This window comes from Papaver somniferum, chromosome 5 (assembly GCF_003573695.1).
Source record: "Papaver somniferum cultivar HN1 chromosome 5, ASM357369v1, whole genome shotgun sequence".
NCBI classification, from domain to species: domain Eukaryota; kingdom Viridiplantae; phylum Streptophyta; class Magnoliopsida; order Ranunculales; family Papaveraceae; genus Papaver; species Papaver somniferum.
The window spans coordinates 18,420,098-18,438,724 of NC_039362.1; the positions used below are offsets into that span (position 1 = coordinate 18,420,098).

The following is an 18,627-nucleotide window of genomic DNA, read 5'->3' on the forward strand; positions in this document are numbered from 1 at the left end:
AAAAGAAATGCTTACCCTTTTTAAACTCTCCAATTGCTTTATAAACAAGAGGGTCGACTTCAACAGTGTTTTCATATTTAATCGAATCTTTTCCAAGGAAGTTGATCTCTAACTTGTTTGTCTGAGGCACTAAGCTGACATTCTCAACTTTCAATGTACAACAACCAACTGTGTCAGCTTCATCGTCATCCTTCTCGTTCCCGGCCCTGAGGGCCAACATATCAATAAGGTAAGCAGCCACGGAAATTTGTTGCTTCATTAGATCTTTGTTCCTAAAGTCCTTTCTATAATTTGCTCTTATATCGAGTATGTAGTCCTGCAACCGACATATATGAAGAAACATAGCAATTAGTATTGCTCCAGACTTCAAGATAAAACATGACAAGCTGTAAACTAGCTACTGGTGTTCGATTTATTACCTTGAGTAGCCTTGCTTTCTCATATTTGTCCTTGTCACTTTGGCCTTTCCATGAGCTAGTATCGTCTAAAAAGACGTACTTGAATGCTTTCGGATCAATTGGATTTTTCCAAAATGCTAACCAGGTAACAGTATTGTCATGCTTCACTTCTTTCCACCTTTCATTAGGGATTGGACATTCTGGAACAGGTTCACCTTTTCCTATATTTATTGTAATCTCGTCTGGACGAATTCTACGTTTCAGCTTTCCCATCTTAGGATGCTCCCCACGGCCGCGGAAAAGCCCTGGTGGTTCGACTCTAAAATTTCCAACCTGTCATAATTATTATGTCAAATAAAACCCACAGAAATGCATAAACAAAGACATGAAAAACAATTTACTGGGAATCTACTACTAGTGAAATCCGCATAGACATACCTTCTCTTTTTTGCCATCGACAAAAGCCCACATGTACCTCTCATCCTCCTTCAGCTTTTCTTCTTTCAAGGCTTTTCTTTCCTGCATGTCATCATATTCGTCAGATATATTGTTCAGGAATCAACAATTAGATGCATGCCGGAAATACTAAAACTCAACTGTGATGTAATCTACAAACTTACTAGTGCGCTCAACTGTTTTTTCTTGTCTTTCTCATTCTGATGCCAATCGTAGATTGGAGTGAAATCACACAGATGGAATTTTTTGATAACGTGTTCTTTCCCAAGTATGACTCTCCAATCATTCATGAAGTTTTCTATAAACTTTGGTTTCGCAGCAAACTCCGTGTCTTTCATGACTGCAAACATGGTCGCAACCTCCTCCTGTTCGGGAGTCAATTCAACCTGTTCTCCATTGTAGAGCATCTTCACTCCGTGCGGCTTGTATGGAGGTGGTAATACAATACCGTTGTGTGCAAAAGTAGTCCATTTCTTTCCGGCACCAGAATTGAGGTGTAAATTCGTCGACTTAGACCTGCTCTTTATTATTTTCTTTGATGCACACTTGAGTGAAGAAGAAGTCACCTTTTTTGCTGCTATTTTAGTTTTGGATATCCTATCCAATGCAGAAGCAGCTTCAAGTTTTTCCTTTCTCTCGGCGAGCGTAAGGTTGTCCTCTTCAAGTTTTTCCTTTCTCTCGATGAGCGTAAGGTTGTCCTCTTCATCATCTTGGTCATCTGTGTTTGCTGTTTCAGAGACTTGCTTAATACTGTCACTAGACGACGGCAACTGGAACAATGACGTCAAATTCATTTTATCTTCGTCCATCAATTTGGAATTTTCTTCCACAGTATAAGGAAATCTGGAATCTCCTCCAACCTGCGATTGCTTTGATTTATTAGACCCCGATGGCAGTACAGACGGGGACACCACCATGCCGCTGTCAGATGTTGTTGTTGTCATCATCTTTGAATCATATTCATGCTTGCTGTCGACATTAGATGATGTTGTTGTTTTCCTTCTCATTATAGGTCCATCATTATCATCATCATAATCGTGCATGGCTTTGAAACTAGTCATTGGATTATGCGTAGCTATGGTAAAAAAAAAGGAGAGATGTTCATGCAGAGAGAACTATAGCTAGTATATCCCCTATTTTTATAGACACGGACTTTCCTTTTTCTTTTCACTTTCTATAGAATTCGAAAACATTCCTTATTAAGAGCCCCAGTTTTGTTTTTTTATTAAGCCTGTACCAGCCACCGGTGGTGGTGGTGCCGGCAAGGTTCCCCAACTGCCTTAGCCTGAACCGCTGGCTCCTGGTGGAGAGCTTATTAAGATTTCAGTCATACCCAACTGGGCACAACCAGCCTTTGATGGGATCTTTTTTTTTTTGAATATTACTTAGATTGATAGGAGAAAGATTACACAGGATACTCTTAAGAACCGAACCTAAAAGAGTGTTCTGTTGAATTGCAATTCTCCATGCTAACTTAGCTATGATTGCCTTATTCATTTTCTTTGCTTCCTTAAAACCTAATCCTCCCACTTCGATTGGTTCACACATGAAACCCCAGCTAATAGGATAATAACCTTTACAATGTTTCTGTTTACCCCACCAAAAGTCCCTTTGGACAACATCTATTTTGTCAGTAATTTTTACAGGTAAAGAAAAACATCCCATTTGATAAATAGGAAAACTAGACAAGGCAGACTTGATGAGAACTTTTTTGCTTGCTTGAACCATAGTGTTACCGTTCCAACTGAGAGCTTTGTGTTCCATGTTTGTAACTATCTTATCAAAGGTCTTAATTTTTGATCTATCCACAAATAAAGGGGCTCCTAGATAAGAGTCAATAATTCTAATTTTCTTGATCTTCATAGGTCTGATCAGTATTCGTTGATGTTTAGAATGTATTTTTTACTAAAGAAAATGCCCAACTTTGAGAAGTTTATGAGCTGACCTGATGCATTACTAAATTGATTGATCATGTTTAACAGATTTTTACAGCTAACAAGACTAGCCTTTGAGAACAGCAGAAAGTCGTCTGCGAAAAGTAAATGGGATATATGTATACTATGTCTAGAAATTTTAATGCCAGTTATGTGTTTGTCTTTTCTTTTGCTGAAAGAAGCCGTGAGAAAACATCCATACATATTAGGAAAAGGTAAGGAGATAGTGGATCTCCTTGCCTTGACCCTCTAGAAGGAGTAAAAAATTCTCCAGGTTTACCATTTAAAAGAACTGCAATGGAGGCAGTTGAAACACATTGGTGTATTAGACTGCACCATTCATTACTAAATCTGAAAGCCGATAAAGTATGAAGCAAGAAGTTCCAATTGACCCTGTCGAATGCCTTAGACATGTCAATTTTAATACCCAATCCACCATTTTTTGTTTTCATTTTTTTTATTGAATAGACCACCTCATGCGCCACCATTATATTGTCTGCAAATTGTCTAGAAGACAAAAAGGCCGACTGAAAAGGAGAAATCATTTTCTCTAAGTGAATTTTCAATCTATTTGTTAAAAGTTTAGAGAGGATTTTGTAAGTCGTGTTGCTGAGTCCTATTGATCTGAAATCACTATGTGTTTTCGGTTGTTTTACTTTGGGAATTAAAAATAGAAAAGTTTCATTTAATTTGGGGTTGATTGTTTTTGAAAGAAAGACGTTTTGAATCATTGCCACTACTTGGCTCCCTACTAAAGACCAATTATGTTTGAAAAAACTCACCGGGAAGCCATCTGGCCCTGGTGATTTTTTAAATTTCATGGATTTCACTACCATCCAAACTTCTTCAGAACTTGGGACACGTAATAAGTCTACGTTATCCTGCTCAGAAATGACTTTCGGAATAAGATTCATAAGTTCCTGATCAGGAGCCGTAGGGAAGACAGTAAAAGAGTTTCAAAATGTGTTTTCAGTTCCTCAGCAATTTGCGTTTTTTGTTTCAAAATTTCTCTGTTTTGATTTAAAATGCAATCAATCTGATTCCGTTTTCGTCCCTTTAAGGTTTTGATGTGAAAATGCTTAGTATTTCTCTCATACAGGTTTTCTAGCTCTTAAAGTTTCTGATAAAGAAGAAAATGTTTATTATGGTCGCTTCTCGATGACTGAATTTGGTCAATACTTTTTAGCAGCCTTTTAATTTTCTTTTCAGGAACTCCGAAAACATTTTTGTGCCAACATGTCAGGTTTTCTCCTAAGGTTTTTAAGTTGTTTAGCACAACCTCAGTAACGTTATGAAGGGAAAGGTCCAAAGTATTAGTGATTAGCTGAATACATGTATGTTCTTTAAGCCAGGTGTCAAAAAATTTAAAAGGAAAGTTTTGATTTTGAGCCACAAAGGGAAAGAGATCTAAACAAATTGGACTGTGATCTGAGCCAAAAGAAGGCAGATGAGTTAGAACAGAATCAGGGAAATGAGAAATCCATTCATCATTTACGTAGGCTTTGTCTATCATTTCCTAAATGTTTTTTAAGCCCAATTTTGTGGTTATTCCAAGTGAAAGAATTTCCTTTTGGAAGCAAATATCTGATAAACCAGCCCGCTGAAGCAGCCTTTCGAAAGGCTCAGCTTCCATACTATTGAAGGGCACACCCCCCAACTTTTCTGAAGGACACAAAACTTGGTTAAAATCGCCTATGACCTCCCACGACATACCAGAATGAGCTATTCTTGAAGAGATAGTTTCTAAGAATTCCCAAGAACCTATTTTCAAAGGCTTATAAGGGTTACCATAAAAAGCAGTTAAGAGCCATTCTTTATCATAGAAATTTGTTTTAATCAATACGTTTGACATGTTAATATTTGAGTGCACAATTTCAAAATGAAAGCCGTCGACCCATGCCAAAGCAAGTCCACCTGCTTTACTAATGGGATCTACAAAGTACCAATTTGGGTAGTCAGACATAAGGTTTTTAAGATAATGCCTCTGAGATTTGGTTTCATACAAAAAAAGAATTTCAGATTTTTCAGTTTTTATTAGGTGATCCATATGTTGCCTAGTTTTTTTGGTACCACACCCTTGTGTGTTCCAAGCAATGATTTTCATTGTCAAAAAAAACAACAGACCGAATTACCTTAGAGAACCAGAATTCCTAAAAGGCTAAAAAACAGACTAAGGCAAAGCTAGACTGTCTAATTAAAATCTATAAGCAATCAAATTTGGAACTTACAGCACAAGTTAAAAGAAATTTTATGAACAATCAATTTCAGGGATTACAACACATATGCAATTCAAAACTCTAAGCTAATTTGAACAAGGGTCCAGATTATGTTTAAGTATATGCTCAGCTAAGAATTATACTAATTGTAAGAAACATACGAAAGATATGGCAACCAGACAAATATTAAAACAATATCTAATTCAAGAAATTTAGCAGTGAAAAAGAGATTAAGCTTATGAAAAGAACCCGAGTCCCCTGTTTTCCTTCATCAGCGGCCCTCATTATGGAGACAATTTTCTCTTCTATAGGATTTGAAACAGACTCCAAATTTGATTGAACTTCTAAGAAAGACCCATACTGATTAAAAACCTTTTGACTAGCATTAACTTCTAGATTTAAAACAGGAGGAGGCGGCGAAGAGGGATTAAAGGGATCAGCTGAATGACCACAAGAAGTTAACAAATTTTCTGAATCAGAAGAACCAGTAGAAGAAAAATAAAGTTGGTGATGTTAAGGGTTCCTTTTCAGAGACTTGACAACGGGAACAAAACCAAGGAACTCCTATAACTCCAAAGTGCAAGGGAAGTGTCAGAAATACTACCCTTCTGTCTCTATCAGAGTTTATAGTTTGCACCCAAAAAAGCTTGAGCAGAGAATGGTGTTTCTGTATTATATGAACCGAATCAAGCACTCCATAGGTCGCTTATTTAATTTTGCAGAATTCATAATAAAAATGTTTGTTACACCACAAACAACAGCCAAACTAACTAATGTTCTAAGAATGTGCAAACCTCATAATGAGCCTTTCAAATTTCAGAGGATCTTAAACCTGCATCAGATTCATTCAATAGCCAAGTCGTAGACCATGCATCACCCTATAGAACTAAATGACTTGGTTGAAGAGAGAGCAGAGCAGGTCATAAACGCAAGTAAACCATAGACTCCTTACCAAGAACCATAGGCAGTGGAAGAAAGAGTAGAGGAAGGACCTTAGTTGCGAAGCTAATGCACACAAACCAAACCATCTGTTGAAAGGCTTGTTCCAAACCAAGTTTTCAACAGGTGCTGAGGCGGTATTCCATGGAAGATTCAATCATGGAGAAGTCACTAAACAATGGTTATGCACAGGATCCAGCAGTTACAGATGTACCAAGCAAAAGAGTCAGGCCTCTGAATTTGTTCTTTTCCATCACAAAGGAGCCACCTACAGTTCTTAGCTTCTAACTTCCAAGTCATACTGTCATCCATCTTTTATCAACTCCTAGAAGGCTACAAGGGTTTAGGTGAAAATGCTTCAAGTTTCTTCTCCAATCTTCTCCAAGTCGTCAACATATCAGCTTGTGTTAAACCTTTGTACAACTTCTCCAATGTGATATTTTGCGGAAGAAATCCATTCTCTATCATCTCCAGGACAAACTCACAAGATTCTTCCCACCTACGTTTCTCATATAACCCATGAATCAACAACGCATATGAATCCGAATCTGGACCAGCTCCACTCTCCTTCATGTCATTCCATATCTCCTGAACTATATCCATCTTGTTCAACCTTGAAAATGTTCCAACTAATATATTATATGTGGACAAACTCGGCGTACATGACAAGTCTCCCATCTTCTTGTACAATTTCAAGGCATCATCAGCATGTTTCCTCCCTTGAAATTCCTTAAAGAAACAGTTAAAAGTTGTAGGAGATGGACTTACTCCATTAGCAACCATCTCATTAAGGATCTCCTCAGCATCTTCGAGCCTTCCACATGAACAAAGACATTTTATAACTGAAGTATAGGTTGCTACTGTTGGGAAAATCCCTTTTTCTTTCATCAAACTCAGCTTATCAAGCGATAAATCTGGTTTATGTGCACGATTGTAAACATGAAGAACAATAGAGTAGCTAGTCACATCTGGTTCTATTCCCCTCTTCTGCATTTCATCCAACAAGTTCTCAGCTTTTTGAATGATCCCTTCAAAATGAGTTCCTGGGTGTAAGACCGTTCTACGGAAAATTCCATTTAAGAGAACATTATAGGTAACAACATTCGGTTCAAATCCACGATCTACCATTTCTCTAAAGAATTTCTCTGCCACTTCGGGTCGATTTAATTTGCACCAACCATAAATCATAACTGTATACATTTGTGTATCCGGTTCAAATTTGAATTTCCTTCCGTTGAAGACCTCTGTAGCCACCTTAGCATATCCATACTTACACAGAGTGTCAAGAAGGTCAACAAAATCTTCTCTATCAGTTTCCCTTTTTGTGAACCTCTCCATGTCATCAAAAGCTTGGATGGCTTGCCTTGTAAGTCCTGCAGCTATTAATCTCCGAAACAAAATGTCGAAAGTATTCGAAGTCGGTTTATCACCTAGCTGATCCATTTCAAGAAGCAACTACCAAGCGACATCAAATTGTCGTGCTTTTCCCATGATATCGATCAACATATCATAAGAAACCCCGTCATGGTGGTAACCTGGCTGTTCTTTTGCCCAAACAAAGAAATCCAATGCAATTTTCGGTACATTTTTCAATCTAATTAGAGTTTGCTGAACCAACTCAGTATAAATTATTATACCATTGAGATGATGTAGAGAGGATTCCTTAGTATGATAAGGATCATGATGCTCTATTAATAGATTAGCGACTATGTCCGCGTCATTTGATGTCTGAAGAGATGGAAGAGGCGGTTTCAAATATTCCCTGAACTGTAGCTCATTAGCTGGTGAGAGCTCATTAGAGTAAGAAGAAACATACGATGAAAAACTCAGTTTGGACAAGTTTTGGGCAAAGGAAGTGAACAAGAAACATAGAGGTACTAATTTGACTGTCATTCATAACCTACAAAAATAAAACCATTAACAAATTAACTAGAAATATTACAAATGTTTAGCTATAAAGATTGTATATATGGATCAAATTCATAAAGAAGGAAAAGAACGAATCATTCAGGAATTTTATCAAACAACTTTGTGCAGCAATAAAAAGACTGAATAAGCTTGCATACCTGCGTGTGAGTAGTGCTTTCACTGATTCCCGATATTCCGATACTGATACTATTATCTGCTGGCGCCTGGCAACTATACCTGTATTTTTAGTATGACGTTAGATGATAAATTTGTTAAGACAGGTAGGCATGACATTTTAAAGCTCTTGTAGATAAACATGGCTAGACATAATTTTTACTGATCTAGTACATTAAAAATTGTCAGAAAGTTCATAGAAACAACATTTTCAAATCAGGAGCCTCAAACTTCTGATGAACACACATGAAGGAAGCATTGAAAGTTAATGTTATCGTTTACCAATCTGAAAAATGGTTCATTTTATAGCAGGTCTAGTAGGAATGGAATAAAATATTTTTCCTTGGTGATGAGTCAAGCCACAGTCTGGCAAGTTCTGTTTTCGAAAGCATCTAGGTCCGTAAAGCGAAGTGATGAACACTAGAATATATGCAGGATATTGTGATGTTGAAACTTGGAATCAAGCGTACGAAGAATGAGTTATTTTGTAATTCGTTAGTCTCCATATGTAATAGAGTTTTGTCACTAAAATTTACAAAGGGGGAGATTGTTAGATCATAGCTTGGTTGAACCCACCAAGTGTTTATATGTCAAGTTTGGTTGTCATATTTTAGTATCAAAACTCATCTTGAGTCGCTTGATTATTTACTAGAGCCAACGTCGTTTAGGTTAGACTAAAAAGTCTAGGAATGTTGAAACATGCAAGTATTACTTTGAAGACTTGAAAAATGTGAAGAAGTAACGACTGCACGAAGACATCATCCTTCCTCTTGAGGTTAGTAATATTGAATTGATCTTGTTTCCATTCTTAACGTATATTTCAAGTCGCTTTATATTGAAAACATAACGTGCGATGTTGTATATGTAATACTCTAGTGATTAGACTTGGTCATAGCATATGATCAAAGTATCAAAGAATTATGTTATGAAGTATAAAGCTTATCTTTTGAACTTTTTAAATGGAACATCAACATAATCTATATACTTAGTAACTTGATTATGTGTAAGGATATAAGTGTGATTTCATCCTAGGAAACTATGTATTACTATATTGGTTTAAGTAAGTAGGTGTATGAACTTGTTTCATAATCGAAAGGGAAATCAAGTGTGTTGGTCCGGTTCTTTATTGAATATCATTTGTATGACCAATACAAGATGACAAGGTAGAACCTATCTTGACTTATGTCGAGAATCAAGTATAACCCTTCATAGCCTATAATGTGTAGCAAGGTGTAACCGGTCACAAGCTGATTTGGAAAGCAAGGTGTAGTCATCACAAGCTATATTGGGAAGTAAGGTTTAATCGGTCACAAGCTACATTGGAAGCAAGGTGTAACCAATCACAAGCTACTTTGGGAAGTAAGGTGTAACCGATCACAAGCTACTTTGCGAAGCATGGTGTAACAGGTCACAACCTATCTTGGGGAGCATGGTATAACTGGTCACAACTGAAATTGTGAGTTATGGTATAACCAATCCCAAGAGAAAAACCGAGTTTCCAAAGTTCATACATATCTTCATGTAGTGTGTGAATTGGGAATTATGGTTTCCTAAGAGAAACTTCTAGATGTCGATATTATTTGGACATGTATATAACTCTTATCATTAATTGTTCAAAGATATTCCTTGATACTCAAGGTGATCCCATACCGAAATATTGAAAAACATTTAATTATGATTTTCAAATATATATGTTTTAATTACCAATAATTAAAACATATACTCTAGAAAAGAACTCTATCTTAGGATTTACGTGTGTTGGCCATATTGGTTGTAGGCGCAGGGATACTAAGGGAATTAGGTAACTAGGGGTAGTTTACTTGGTATCAAATTTACAAAGTTGGTCGTATTCTTTTTATAACGTCTAGATTCCAAGAGTATTCAAAACTGGACTAGGTCGTTTTTCTGCATTTGCGGTTTCCTCGTTAACAAAATCTTGTTGTGTCTTTACTTTTACTTTTCACAATTATAATTGATGGTTTAGTTATAATTAAAAGTAAATAGATTGTACGTTAATCCTACACTTGGGTTGATCCCTATAGTTTAAGGTTCGGTTTCGAAATTATACCTTGTGGTTTGGTATTTTCTTGATAGTCTGGGTTTATATTAGAACACGCATGGCATAAGACATATAGGTTGATATCGAAAAAATTATGGTGTACTTGGTACCCTCGTCATTTCAAGAAGTATTCAATACTTGCTAAAAATTCTTGATGAAGAACGAGCCTCTCTCAGATACTTTAAATGAAAATAATCAATTTTTCATAATTCTCAAAATATTATATCTCGAAAAGTTGTCCAACTAAAAAGGCAACATTTGGCTCGCATCGTTTGGTATTTAAACCAAAGACACGCTATAAAGAGATAAATAGAAAAAGATCTTGGTGAGGGAGCAGCCGAAAATAAGACTAATAGCAGAAACTCCGAACCAGTACCTAACATCACAGAATGGTACCCTATCTAGGTACCTCGAAGTAATAACTCTACATCTTCGCTAAAGTGATGTAGCTGCCGTCACTAGCGGTCAGGAAAAATGCCCACCAACTAAACAACAATAAGAGAAAATTAATATAATATAAGCAATTAACTGAATTATCTTTAAGCAAAACTCGGGTGTCTCAAAGTGAAATATGCGATCTACAAACTTGATTAAAATCGAGGTCGATTGTAAAGATTTAAAATGCCAAAGGATAATGGAACCAAAGGCACAACTCGATCATAACTCGGATCATCAAACAGTCAAGAGAAGGACCAAACACATATCGAAAAAAGACTAGAATACAACCCGACTTATAAATTTATTCAGATCGTTGAACATTATAGAGTGGCCTAAGTCATACATGACTATAACAAAGCTATAAAGACCCAACTGAGGTCGTGAAATTATAAGTCAAAGAACTCCAGATCGAAAGACTTTAAAAGATAAGGTCAAAAGATTTATTGAACATAACTAAGTTCTTATAAGTCCAAAGGCATACTTGCCGCTAAGGACTAGCATTATGCACGATTCCAGAGCCTGGACCATAATGCATATTCTTCTATGTAATGTCTAAGGGGATTTTTCACACACTTACGTGAATTCCAAATAAGAATTTCATATAAATTGCGAAATTGTTTGCTTGGATCTGAAGTTATCATATTTTGAATGCGAAGCTACCTAGAGCCTTGACGATGTATAAATAATGAGACTCTTGTAACAAGATTTCTTAATCCCTAGCTAGCATTTATGTCATAGTTGTTAAGATAAAGTCGTCCTCTATAACCCAAATTCTTCATAGAACTGTATTCTAGGTTACGACTTTGAAGACTTCACTTAAGGATTCGTGAAGTACGATCAAACTATCTTTTACCTGATAGTTCGTGTATCTGGATCTTGTTCTTATTGGTCTTAGCGGTTTTAGTAATATTAGATCAAGAATGAGATAGATAGAAATCACAACGTTTTATTCATCCCATACTTTGTTGTTCCTCAAGATAGATATCTAAACTCTTCTTTTATTTGTTTGGATTGTTCTTGAGAGGTGGTCAGCAATTCAAGCTTCTCTGCTAGCAGATTGTAAGTGTTTCATATTCGTGAGGTTTGATGGAATTTGTCTACTATAAACATATTTCCAAACATAGATTGAAACATATCAAAAAGAAAATAATATGTTTATATGTTAGAGGAAAATATGTATCAAAAGTCCTCATCGAAGTTGAAAAAACTCTTAGGCTTCAAAGGACGTCAACTAATTGAATCAAGTGCATAGAATTTTACAAGGTTCAAGAGACGTAAGGAACACGACTGCGGCTGAATTGCTTGGAAGGTTTATTCGGGATCAACTACGTACATTCCAGTATGAAGTCTAATAGTAGGATGGTGACTGTAGTGATTTAATACTATATGGTGTTCAAATTTGGATTAGGTCCCATGATTTTTCTTCAGGTGCAGTTTTGCTTGTTAACAAAATTTCTGGTGTCTTTTGTTTTTCCTTTTCCGTATTATATTGTTCATATTTATAATAGTAATTACACAAGTAGTACGTAATCAATCTAGATAGTTTAAGTTGTTTGAGATCAAAAACAATACTTGTCTTTGTTGAATTTATATCTTGAGAGATAGATTGAAAGTTTCGTACTTGTTAGAATTCATACCCTCTTTGTTCAGAAAAGACTAGATTGACCTTGGATATTTATTTTTAAGATCGTCCAAGAAATCTTCTATACAATCAGGTAAATATATCTTTGGTCTATTCGCATACATATTGATTACTGAAGAGAAAGATAATAATTGTATATCCAATCTTCTTCAAGGGTTTTTGCTTTGACCTACTTGTGATTTTATTAGTTTTGTCCATGCATAAAAAAAAAGTTGGTAGGGCACTTGATACCCTCTCCTTTTTAGTTTGCTTCTGTGATAACATGCTTTTTAAACTCGTATCTTGATGGTAGAGACCCGAGAATTTTTACACAAAATCTTTCTCCGGAAGTTCTTCCTAACAAGTAGGTGGAGTTAAGTATGTGAGAGAGTTTTTGGTTAAATTCATCAAAGGTATCATCATCAGATATGAAAACGCGGGGTATAACAACCACACCCAATATTTCGTTCAGCAATCTGTATAAACTAAACTCCAATATGATTCCTAGAGCACCAACTTAAAAGTGAGACGCAATCAAGAAAGATATCAAAGAGATTTATCTCTTTCTCAATATAATCAGTAAATAAACTAGATAGAAAACTGTGAGACTGAATGATATGAGAATAACTTTGGATGGTACCAAAGACCAATGTACGAGAGCCAATCAAGCTCTTTCCAACAAACAAGGTCGGATTTATCAACTATGATTGGACTACGCACAACCTATGATATTTCAATTATATAAACAAATATAATGTGGAAAATAAATAACACAGACACCGGAAATTTTGTTACCGAGGAAACCACAAATGCAGAAAAATCCGGGGACCTAGTCCAGATTTGAACACCACACGGTATTAAGCCGCTACAGACTCCAACATACTACAAATTAACTTCGGACTGGAATGAAGTTGAGCCTAACCAAGTCTCACATAAATTATGGTACATTCGCGTTCCTTACGCCTCTTGAATACCAGCAGGACTCTGCACACATGATTCTCTTAGATGATCTCACCCACAACTAAGAGTTCCTACGACCCAAATTCGAAGACTTCTAAAAAAATCTGTTCCCACAGATATGTTTATTCTTGTTTTTTTTCCGTCCTTAGATAAATCAAGATGAACATGAAACTCAACTAATAATCTGGTCTTATACTCCCGAAGAGCATCCTAGAAACATTAGTCACCTCACAATAACCTAACTGATTAACAGAAGAAGTTATTGTGGAATCACAAGAGTCTAAGATGAAAAACGTTTGTGATTACTTTTTATATCTTACCTATTGGAGATAAATCTCGAGTAAATCTTAGAGAATATAAAACTCAATACGATAGAAAAAGTAAGATCAGAATATGCAATTACAGAGAAAATAGTTGGATCTGGCTTCACGAATCCCAAATGAAGTCTTCAAGTCGCTAGCCTAATAATGGTTTTGAAAAACCTAGGTTAAAGTAAAATCGACTCTAGTTTGAAACTAGGACACACGAGAGTATCGGGATTAGGTTTCCCAGATGCTAGAGTTCTCCCTTATATAATCTTTCAAATCAGGGTTGCTTACAATCAAAGCTAAGATAGCATAGTAACAAAGCAATTGATATTCACTGTTAGATGAACTTGTTAGAGCACTTCTCGGTCAAACTCGCATGCGTTGCTATCTCAAGCATGTTTGTCAACGTTAGTGATCAAACCTATAAGTCTTGATTTCTAGTCTTTTATAGCTAAGTCTCGGACTAGGATAGTAAGTGTAGCTGATCTCAAGGACTTCATGGAGATTCATCATACAAGTAGAAAATCTACTCAAGGAACCAGTGGAACTTCTCGACAAAAAGGTATGTGGAGACTTGAACTTATCTGTCACTCAAAAGTCTATCTATTCTATCTCCTACTCTTTGAGACAAAAGTCGTATGTTATATATATAGACTAGATTATACACATTTGGTATTTCGAGCCAAGTATACCTCGTCTATCTATATCTCGAAATATGTGTTGGTAAGCTTTTCGCTTCGACAAAGTTTATCTTTACCTAGTGACAAAAGTCGTGAATGTTTCAATCACTTTGAAAATTGCTTTGACGAGAAATGGTGTAACAACTGTATAACATCTTCTAAGAATGTTTCAATGATTGAAATGAGAGTTTAGATTACATAACCAATGGATTCCTTGAACCGAAGTTTTCGAACTTTGTTGATCAAGAGAACCGTAAGTTTGGCAAGTGCCAAGTCCGCGAACTGCCGAAGTTCTCAAACCCAAGAATTTGTGCCGGAGTTGACAAACTACTTGCGTGAGACAAGTCCGCGAACCGGTGAAGTTCTCATACCGAGAATTTTTGCCGGAATTTGTAAACTCTATTCGGTATCTTAAGTCCGCGAACCTAGTCTGCGAACTTGAGAAGGTTATATATCTAAAGATGATTTCTGAACTTAATCTTAAAAGACTAAGGAATGCATTTGCAAACCATGGCTATTAAAGTTCATGAACCGATTCAAGTGAATCAAATCATATTTTCTTCAATTGTGTATTGTGTAGTTATATAAGATTTCCTTGCAATTGAATAATTCTCTTAACTAGTTCATTTGAGTCATTTGAACTAGTTATGGTGAAGAAGAACATGGTTGGTAAGAAACGCTCATATGGTTAACCTATTTGGGTAGACTATTGTTGAACCAACAATGTACACGTTTGGGTGGGGTTAACAAACCTAGAAGCGTACAGTCATTTGTGTATAACAAGCTAAGTTTTCGATCTAACGGTTGAGAAATATTAGCTTGAATCTAAATCAACTTTTCATCTAGCGGTGGATATTGATTGCTTTGTCACTAAGGAAAAATCCTGATTTGAAAGACTATATAAAGGAGACATCTAGTATTGTGCAAAACTAATCCCCACACCTTACGTGTGATACTAGTTTGCGTGCTAGAGTCGATTCTCCTTTAACCTTTGGTTTTCTTCTTCTAAAACCAGGTTAACGACTTAAAGACTTCATTAGGATTATGAAGCCAGACCGATACTACTTTTATCGTAGTTGTGTGATCTGATCTTGCATTTTCTATCGTAACAGTACAATCATATTGATTGGCTTGAGATTGTTTGATTTCTCCGATAGGCAAGACATAAAAAGTAATCAAAAACATCTTCGTCTCATTGTTTGTGATTCCGCAACATCTTGTTTCTCTACCATACGATTAAGATTTTTGTGAGGTGATTGATTAACCTAGGTTGTTCTTCGGGAATATAAGACCGGATTATCAATTGGTTCCTGTTCTCCTTGATTATTATCAGAATACGGAACAAAAAATTTAGGGTTTTCTGTGGGAGACAGATTTATCCTTTGATAGACTTGTCTGTGTGAGACAGATTTGTTTATTGTTAAAGCCTGCGATTTTGGGTCGTAGCAACTCTTAGTTGTGGGTGAGATCAGCTAAGGGAATCAAGTGTGCAGTATCCTACTGGGATAAGAGGCGTTGGAGTACAACTGTACCTTGGATCGGCGGGAGACTGTTTGGGGTTCAACTATAGTCCAGTCCGAAGTTAGCTTGGAGTAGGCTAGTGTCTGTAGCGGATTAATACAGTGTGTATTCAATATGGACTAGGTCCCTGAGTTTTTCTGCATCTGCGGTTTCCTCGTTAACAAAATTTCTGGTGTTTGTGTTATTTCAGTTTCTGCATTATATTGTTTATCTTTATAATTGAAATAATACAGGTTCTGCGTTTAGATCATCAATTAGATTAATCTAACCTTTGGTTGTTGATTATCATTGATTGATGTGGAAATTGAACTATTGTCCTTACTTTTGATGGACTTTACAATAATTCTATCCCTCTCCTTGTACAAGCCCATCAGGGGCCCAATATCAAATTATGGACTTCCAAATATACCCCCTGTATATATTTAGATAACAAAATTAAAATTCAGTTATTAACGGAAATCAAAAACTGAACGAGAGAGAGAGAGATCTAGCTGAACTCTGCTCGTGAAATTTTGATTCGAATTTTTCCGGTTCAATCTATGCTTCCTAGATTGAAATTCATCTTCTCCTCCACCTTCTTCATCATCCTTGCAGCAAGATTCATCAACGAGGGGGCGTAGCCCCTGAGAATTAATGTAGCTAAGTTTCTGACATTCTATATTGAATTTAACTCTCACGAGGGGGCGTAGCCTCTAAGTGAGGTGCGACGTAATAATATATGTAGATTAGGTTAGTTTAGACTGCTTTTTTTTTGGTTTGCATTGAAATACTTGCTTTTAACTACCTCTTATTGGATCAATTGTGATTGTTTATCCAAAACTATGATTGCTTGCACAGATTTTATTGGATCAACTTTCACTGTTTATCCAAGTAAAATGGTTTTGCATTGAAATTCATGACTGTTGGATCAACTGTGATTGTTTACACATATTTATTGGATCAACTGTGACTGTTGATCCAAAATTATGTTTGCTTACACAAATTTATTGAATCAACTGTGATTGTTGATCCAACTAAAATGGATCAACTTCCATTGTTGATTCAATTGAAATGTATCAACTTTGTTTGTTGACACTTGTTACTGGTCACTTATTTTTGTTTCTGGTTACTTATTTTTGTTTTTTGGTTTTTATAGGGATCTATCCAGTTGCATTTGGAATTGTTGAAAGTGAAAATTGTGATAGTTGGGAATGGTTTTTAACCAATTTGAAGGGTATTATTCGTGAAGATCGTCCACTGACCATCATATCAGATCGTGGAATTGGCCTTTTGAAGCATGTGCCCGTAGTCTTCCCAAAGGCTTTCCATTCCTACTGTTTGTACCATATGAAAGGAAATATTCCTGTTCCAAAGGGCAAGAGCATACAAACTGCAGTCAAGTTATTCGAAGAGTGCTACACTGCATTAACAAAGGAAAATTTTTATGCTGCTGCGAAGAGTATGAGTAATCTAAAGTTGGATTCAGTGGTTGCTTGGATGATGAAGATTCCATTTGAGAATTGGGATGCTCATGCATTTCTAGGAGAAAGGTGGGGTGAGAACACATCTAATATTGCTGAGAGTTTTAACAACATCATTAAACATGATAAGCCACTTCCAGCACTTGAGCTTGTTGATGTTATTCGTGATAAAGTGATGAAGATGAATTACAAGAGGTTAGTGGAGTCTAACAAGTGGACTACAAGGCTCACTCCTCGTATGCAAGCAAGGTTTAACAAAAGGATAAACGACTGTCGTTCATACAAGTTTCGGAGAGCAAGTGAGAAGGTATTTGAGATCATATCTACAACAGTGAAGCATACTGTTGACTTGGATTCTAGAACTTGCACCTGCAAATGGTGGCAAAAAAATAGCTTTTCTTTCACTCATGCAATGAAAGCAATGTTGCAGATTGGAAATGATGAACCGTACAACTACATCAGCCCTTACTATACTTCTGACTACTATAGAAGGTTGTACTCTCGACCCATTTATCCTATTCCTGACTCTGAGAAGCCACCTGGAATTAATGAAAAGGGGTATATTTTGCCTCCCACCGGTGGTCGAGAACAAGCTGGAAGACCTAAAGGTGTTAGGTACAAGGGTTCTCGTGAAAAGGTGCGGAAGAAGAGGAAGTGTGGCCAGTGTGGGATGTTGACCTTTCACAACCGTCGAACATGTCGCAGAGCTCCTTTGGATCCTCGTGCACCAACATTTCGCAAGGAGACTCATTCCAGGATTATCAACTTCTTGAAGAGGATGTTGTTCTGAAGTTCTTGTGGTGTTTATGAACAAACTTGTTTTAGGTTTCTTACCAGTTTGGTGTTTCTTTTCCTTTTTTGGTTTTCACTTGTTATTTAATGACATACATTCTTATATGTTGTTATGAATTCTATTGTTTTGTTTCTCAAGTATATGTCAGTTGGCAGGTTCCAGGTTTATTGATTTTACAGGTTGTTGACACTATTGTGTAGAAACATTGTTCTTGGGTTCCAACCTATTTGGATCAACAATGGTTGTTTATCCAACTTTTTTGGATCAACAATGGTTTTTGACACAAAACAAACAAAAAAATTGCATGGTTATATCTGTATTTTCTAGTAAAACTCCTCAAGCTTTGCATACCTGTAACATTCATTCATAATCCGACCAATATAACTGGATCAACAGTGGTTGTTGACACATAAAACAAACAAAAAAATTGCATGGCTCCATCTGTATTTGCTAATAAACTCCTCAATCTATACATACCTATAACATTCATCCATAATCAGACAACAAATACATCCATAAATGATCAGACAAAAAAAATACTTGTAACAAATAATTCATTCATAACGGTTCATAATAATTCAATCATACCTACAATAAGATTTACTTACTAAGATAAGTATTTTTAAAACTACAGTTAGATTTTGTTTACATACCATGAACATACTATGACATTAAGCTCACTCTAATGGTTCAACTAATGCTTCATCTAATGGATCAACTACTTGTTCAACTGAGTCTTACAATTGGATTTTTTGTTGAATA

General features: G+C 36.1%; 2 protein-coding genes and 1 pseudogene across 2 annotated transcripts in view; 1 reads left to right on the forward strand and 2 right to left on the reverse strand.

The window, feature by feature from the left end:
• Positions 1 to 1,915, reverse strand: part of LOC113278811 (DNA topoisomerase 1 alpha-like) — a 3,207-nt gene extending 1,292 nt beyond the window's left edge. The window contains exons 1-4 of the mRNA XM_026527554.1: positions 1,019 to 1,915; positions 837 to 917; positions 420 to 731; positions 12 to 316 (exon numbers count right to left, since the gene is read on the reverse strand). Of these exons, the coding sequence (XP_026383339.1) occupies positions 12 to 316; positions 420 to 731; positions 837 to 917; positions 1,019 to 1,915 (1,595 nt within the window). The remainder of the gene's footprint in view (positions 1 to 11; positions 317 to 419; positions 732 to 836; positions 918 to 1,018) is intronic.
• Positions 1,916 to 5,729: 3,814 nt separating this feature from the next.
• Positions 5,730 to 8,416, reverse strand: LOC113277300 (annotated as a pseudogene).
• An 8,214-nt stretch (positions 8,417 to 16,630) lies between these two features.
• Positions 16,631 to 17,862, forward strand: LOC113278812. Its single transcript, XM_026527555.1, has 2 exons — positions 16,631 to 16,664; positions 16,748 to 17,862. The coding sequence occupies exons 1-2, from the start codon at positions 16,631 to 16,633 to the stop codon at positions 17,860 to 17,862; spliced, it is 1,149 nt and encodes a 382-aa protein (XP_026383340.1).
• The last annotated feature ends 765 nt before the right edge of the window (positions 17,863 to 18,627 follow it).

Bases quoted from the DNA above. Each gene is read 5' to 3' on its own strand.
- LOC113278812 (XM_026527555.1), top strand. From the start codon at position 16,631: ATGGATCAACTTCCATTGTTGATTCAATTGAAAT. The intron at 16,665-16,747 runs GTATCAACTTTG...TGGTTTTTATAG, and splicing joins ATTGTTGATTCAATTGAAAT to GGATCTATCCAGTTGCATTT.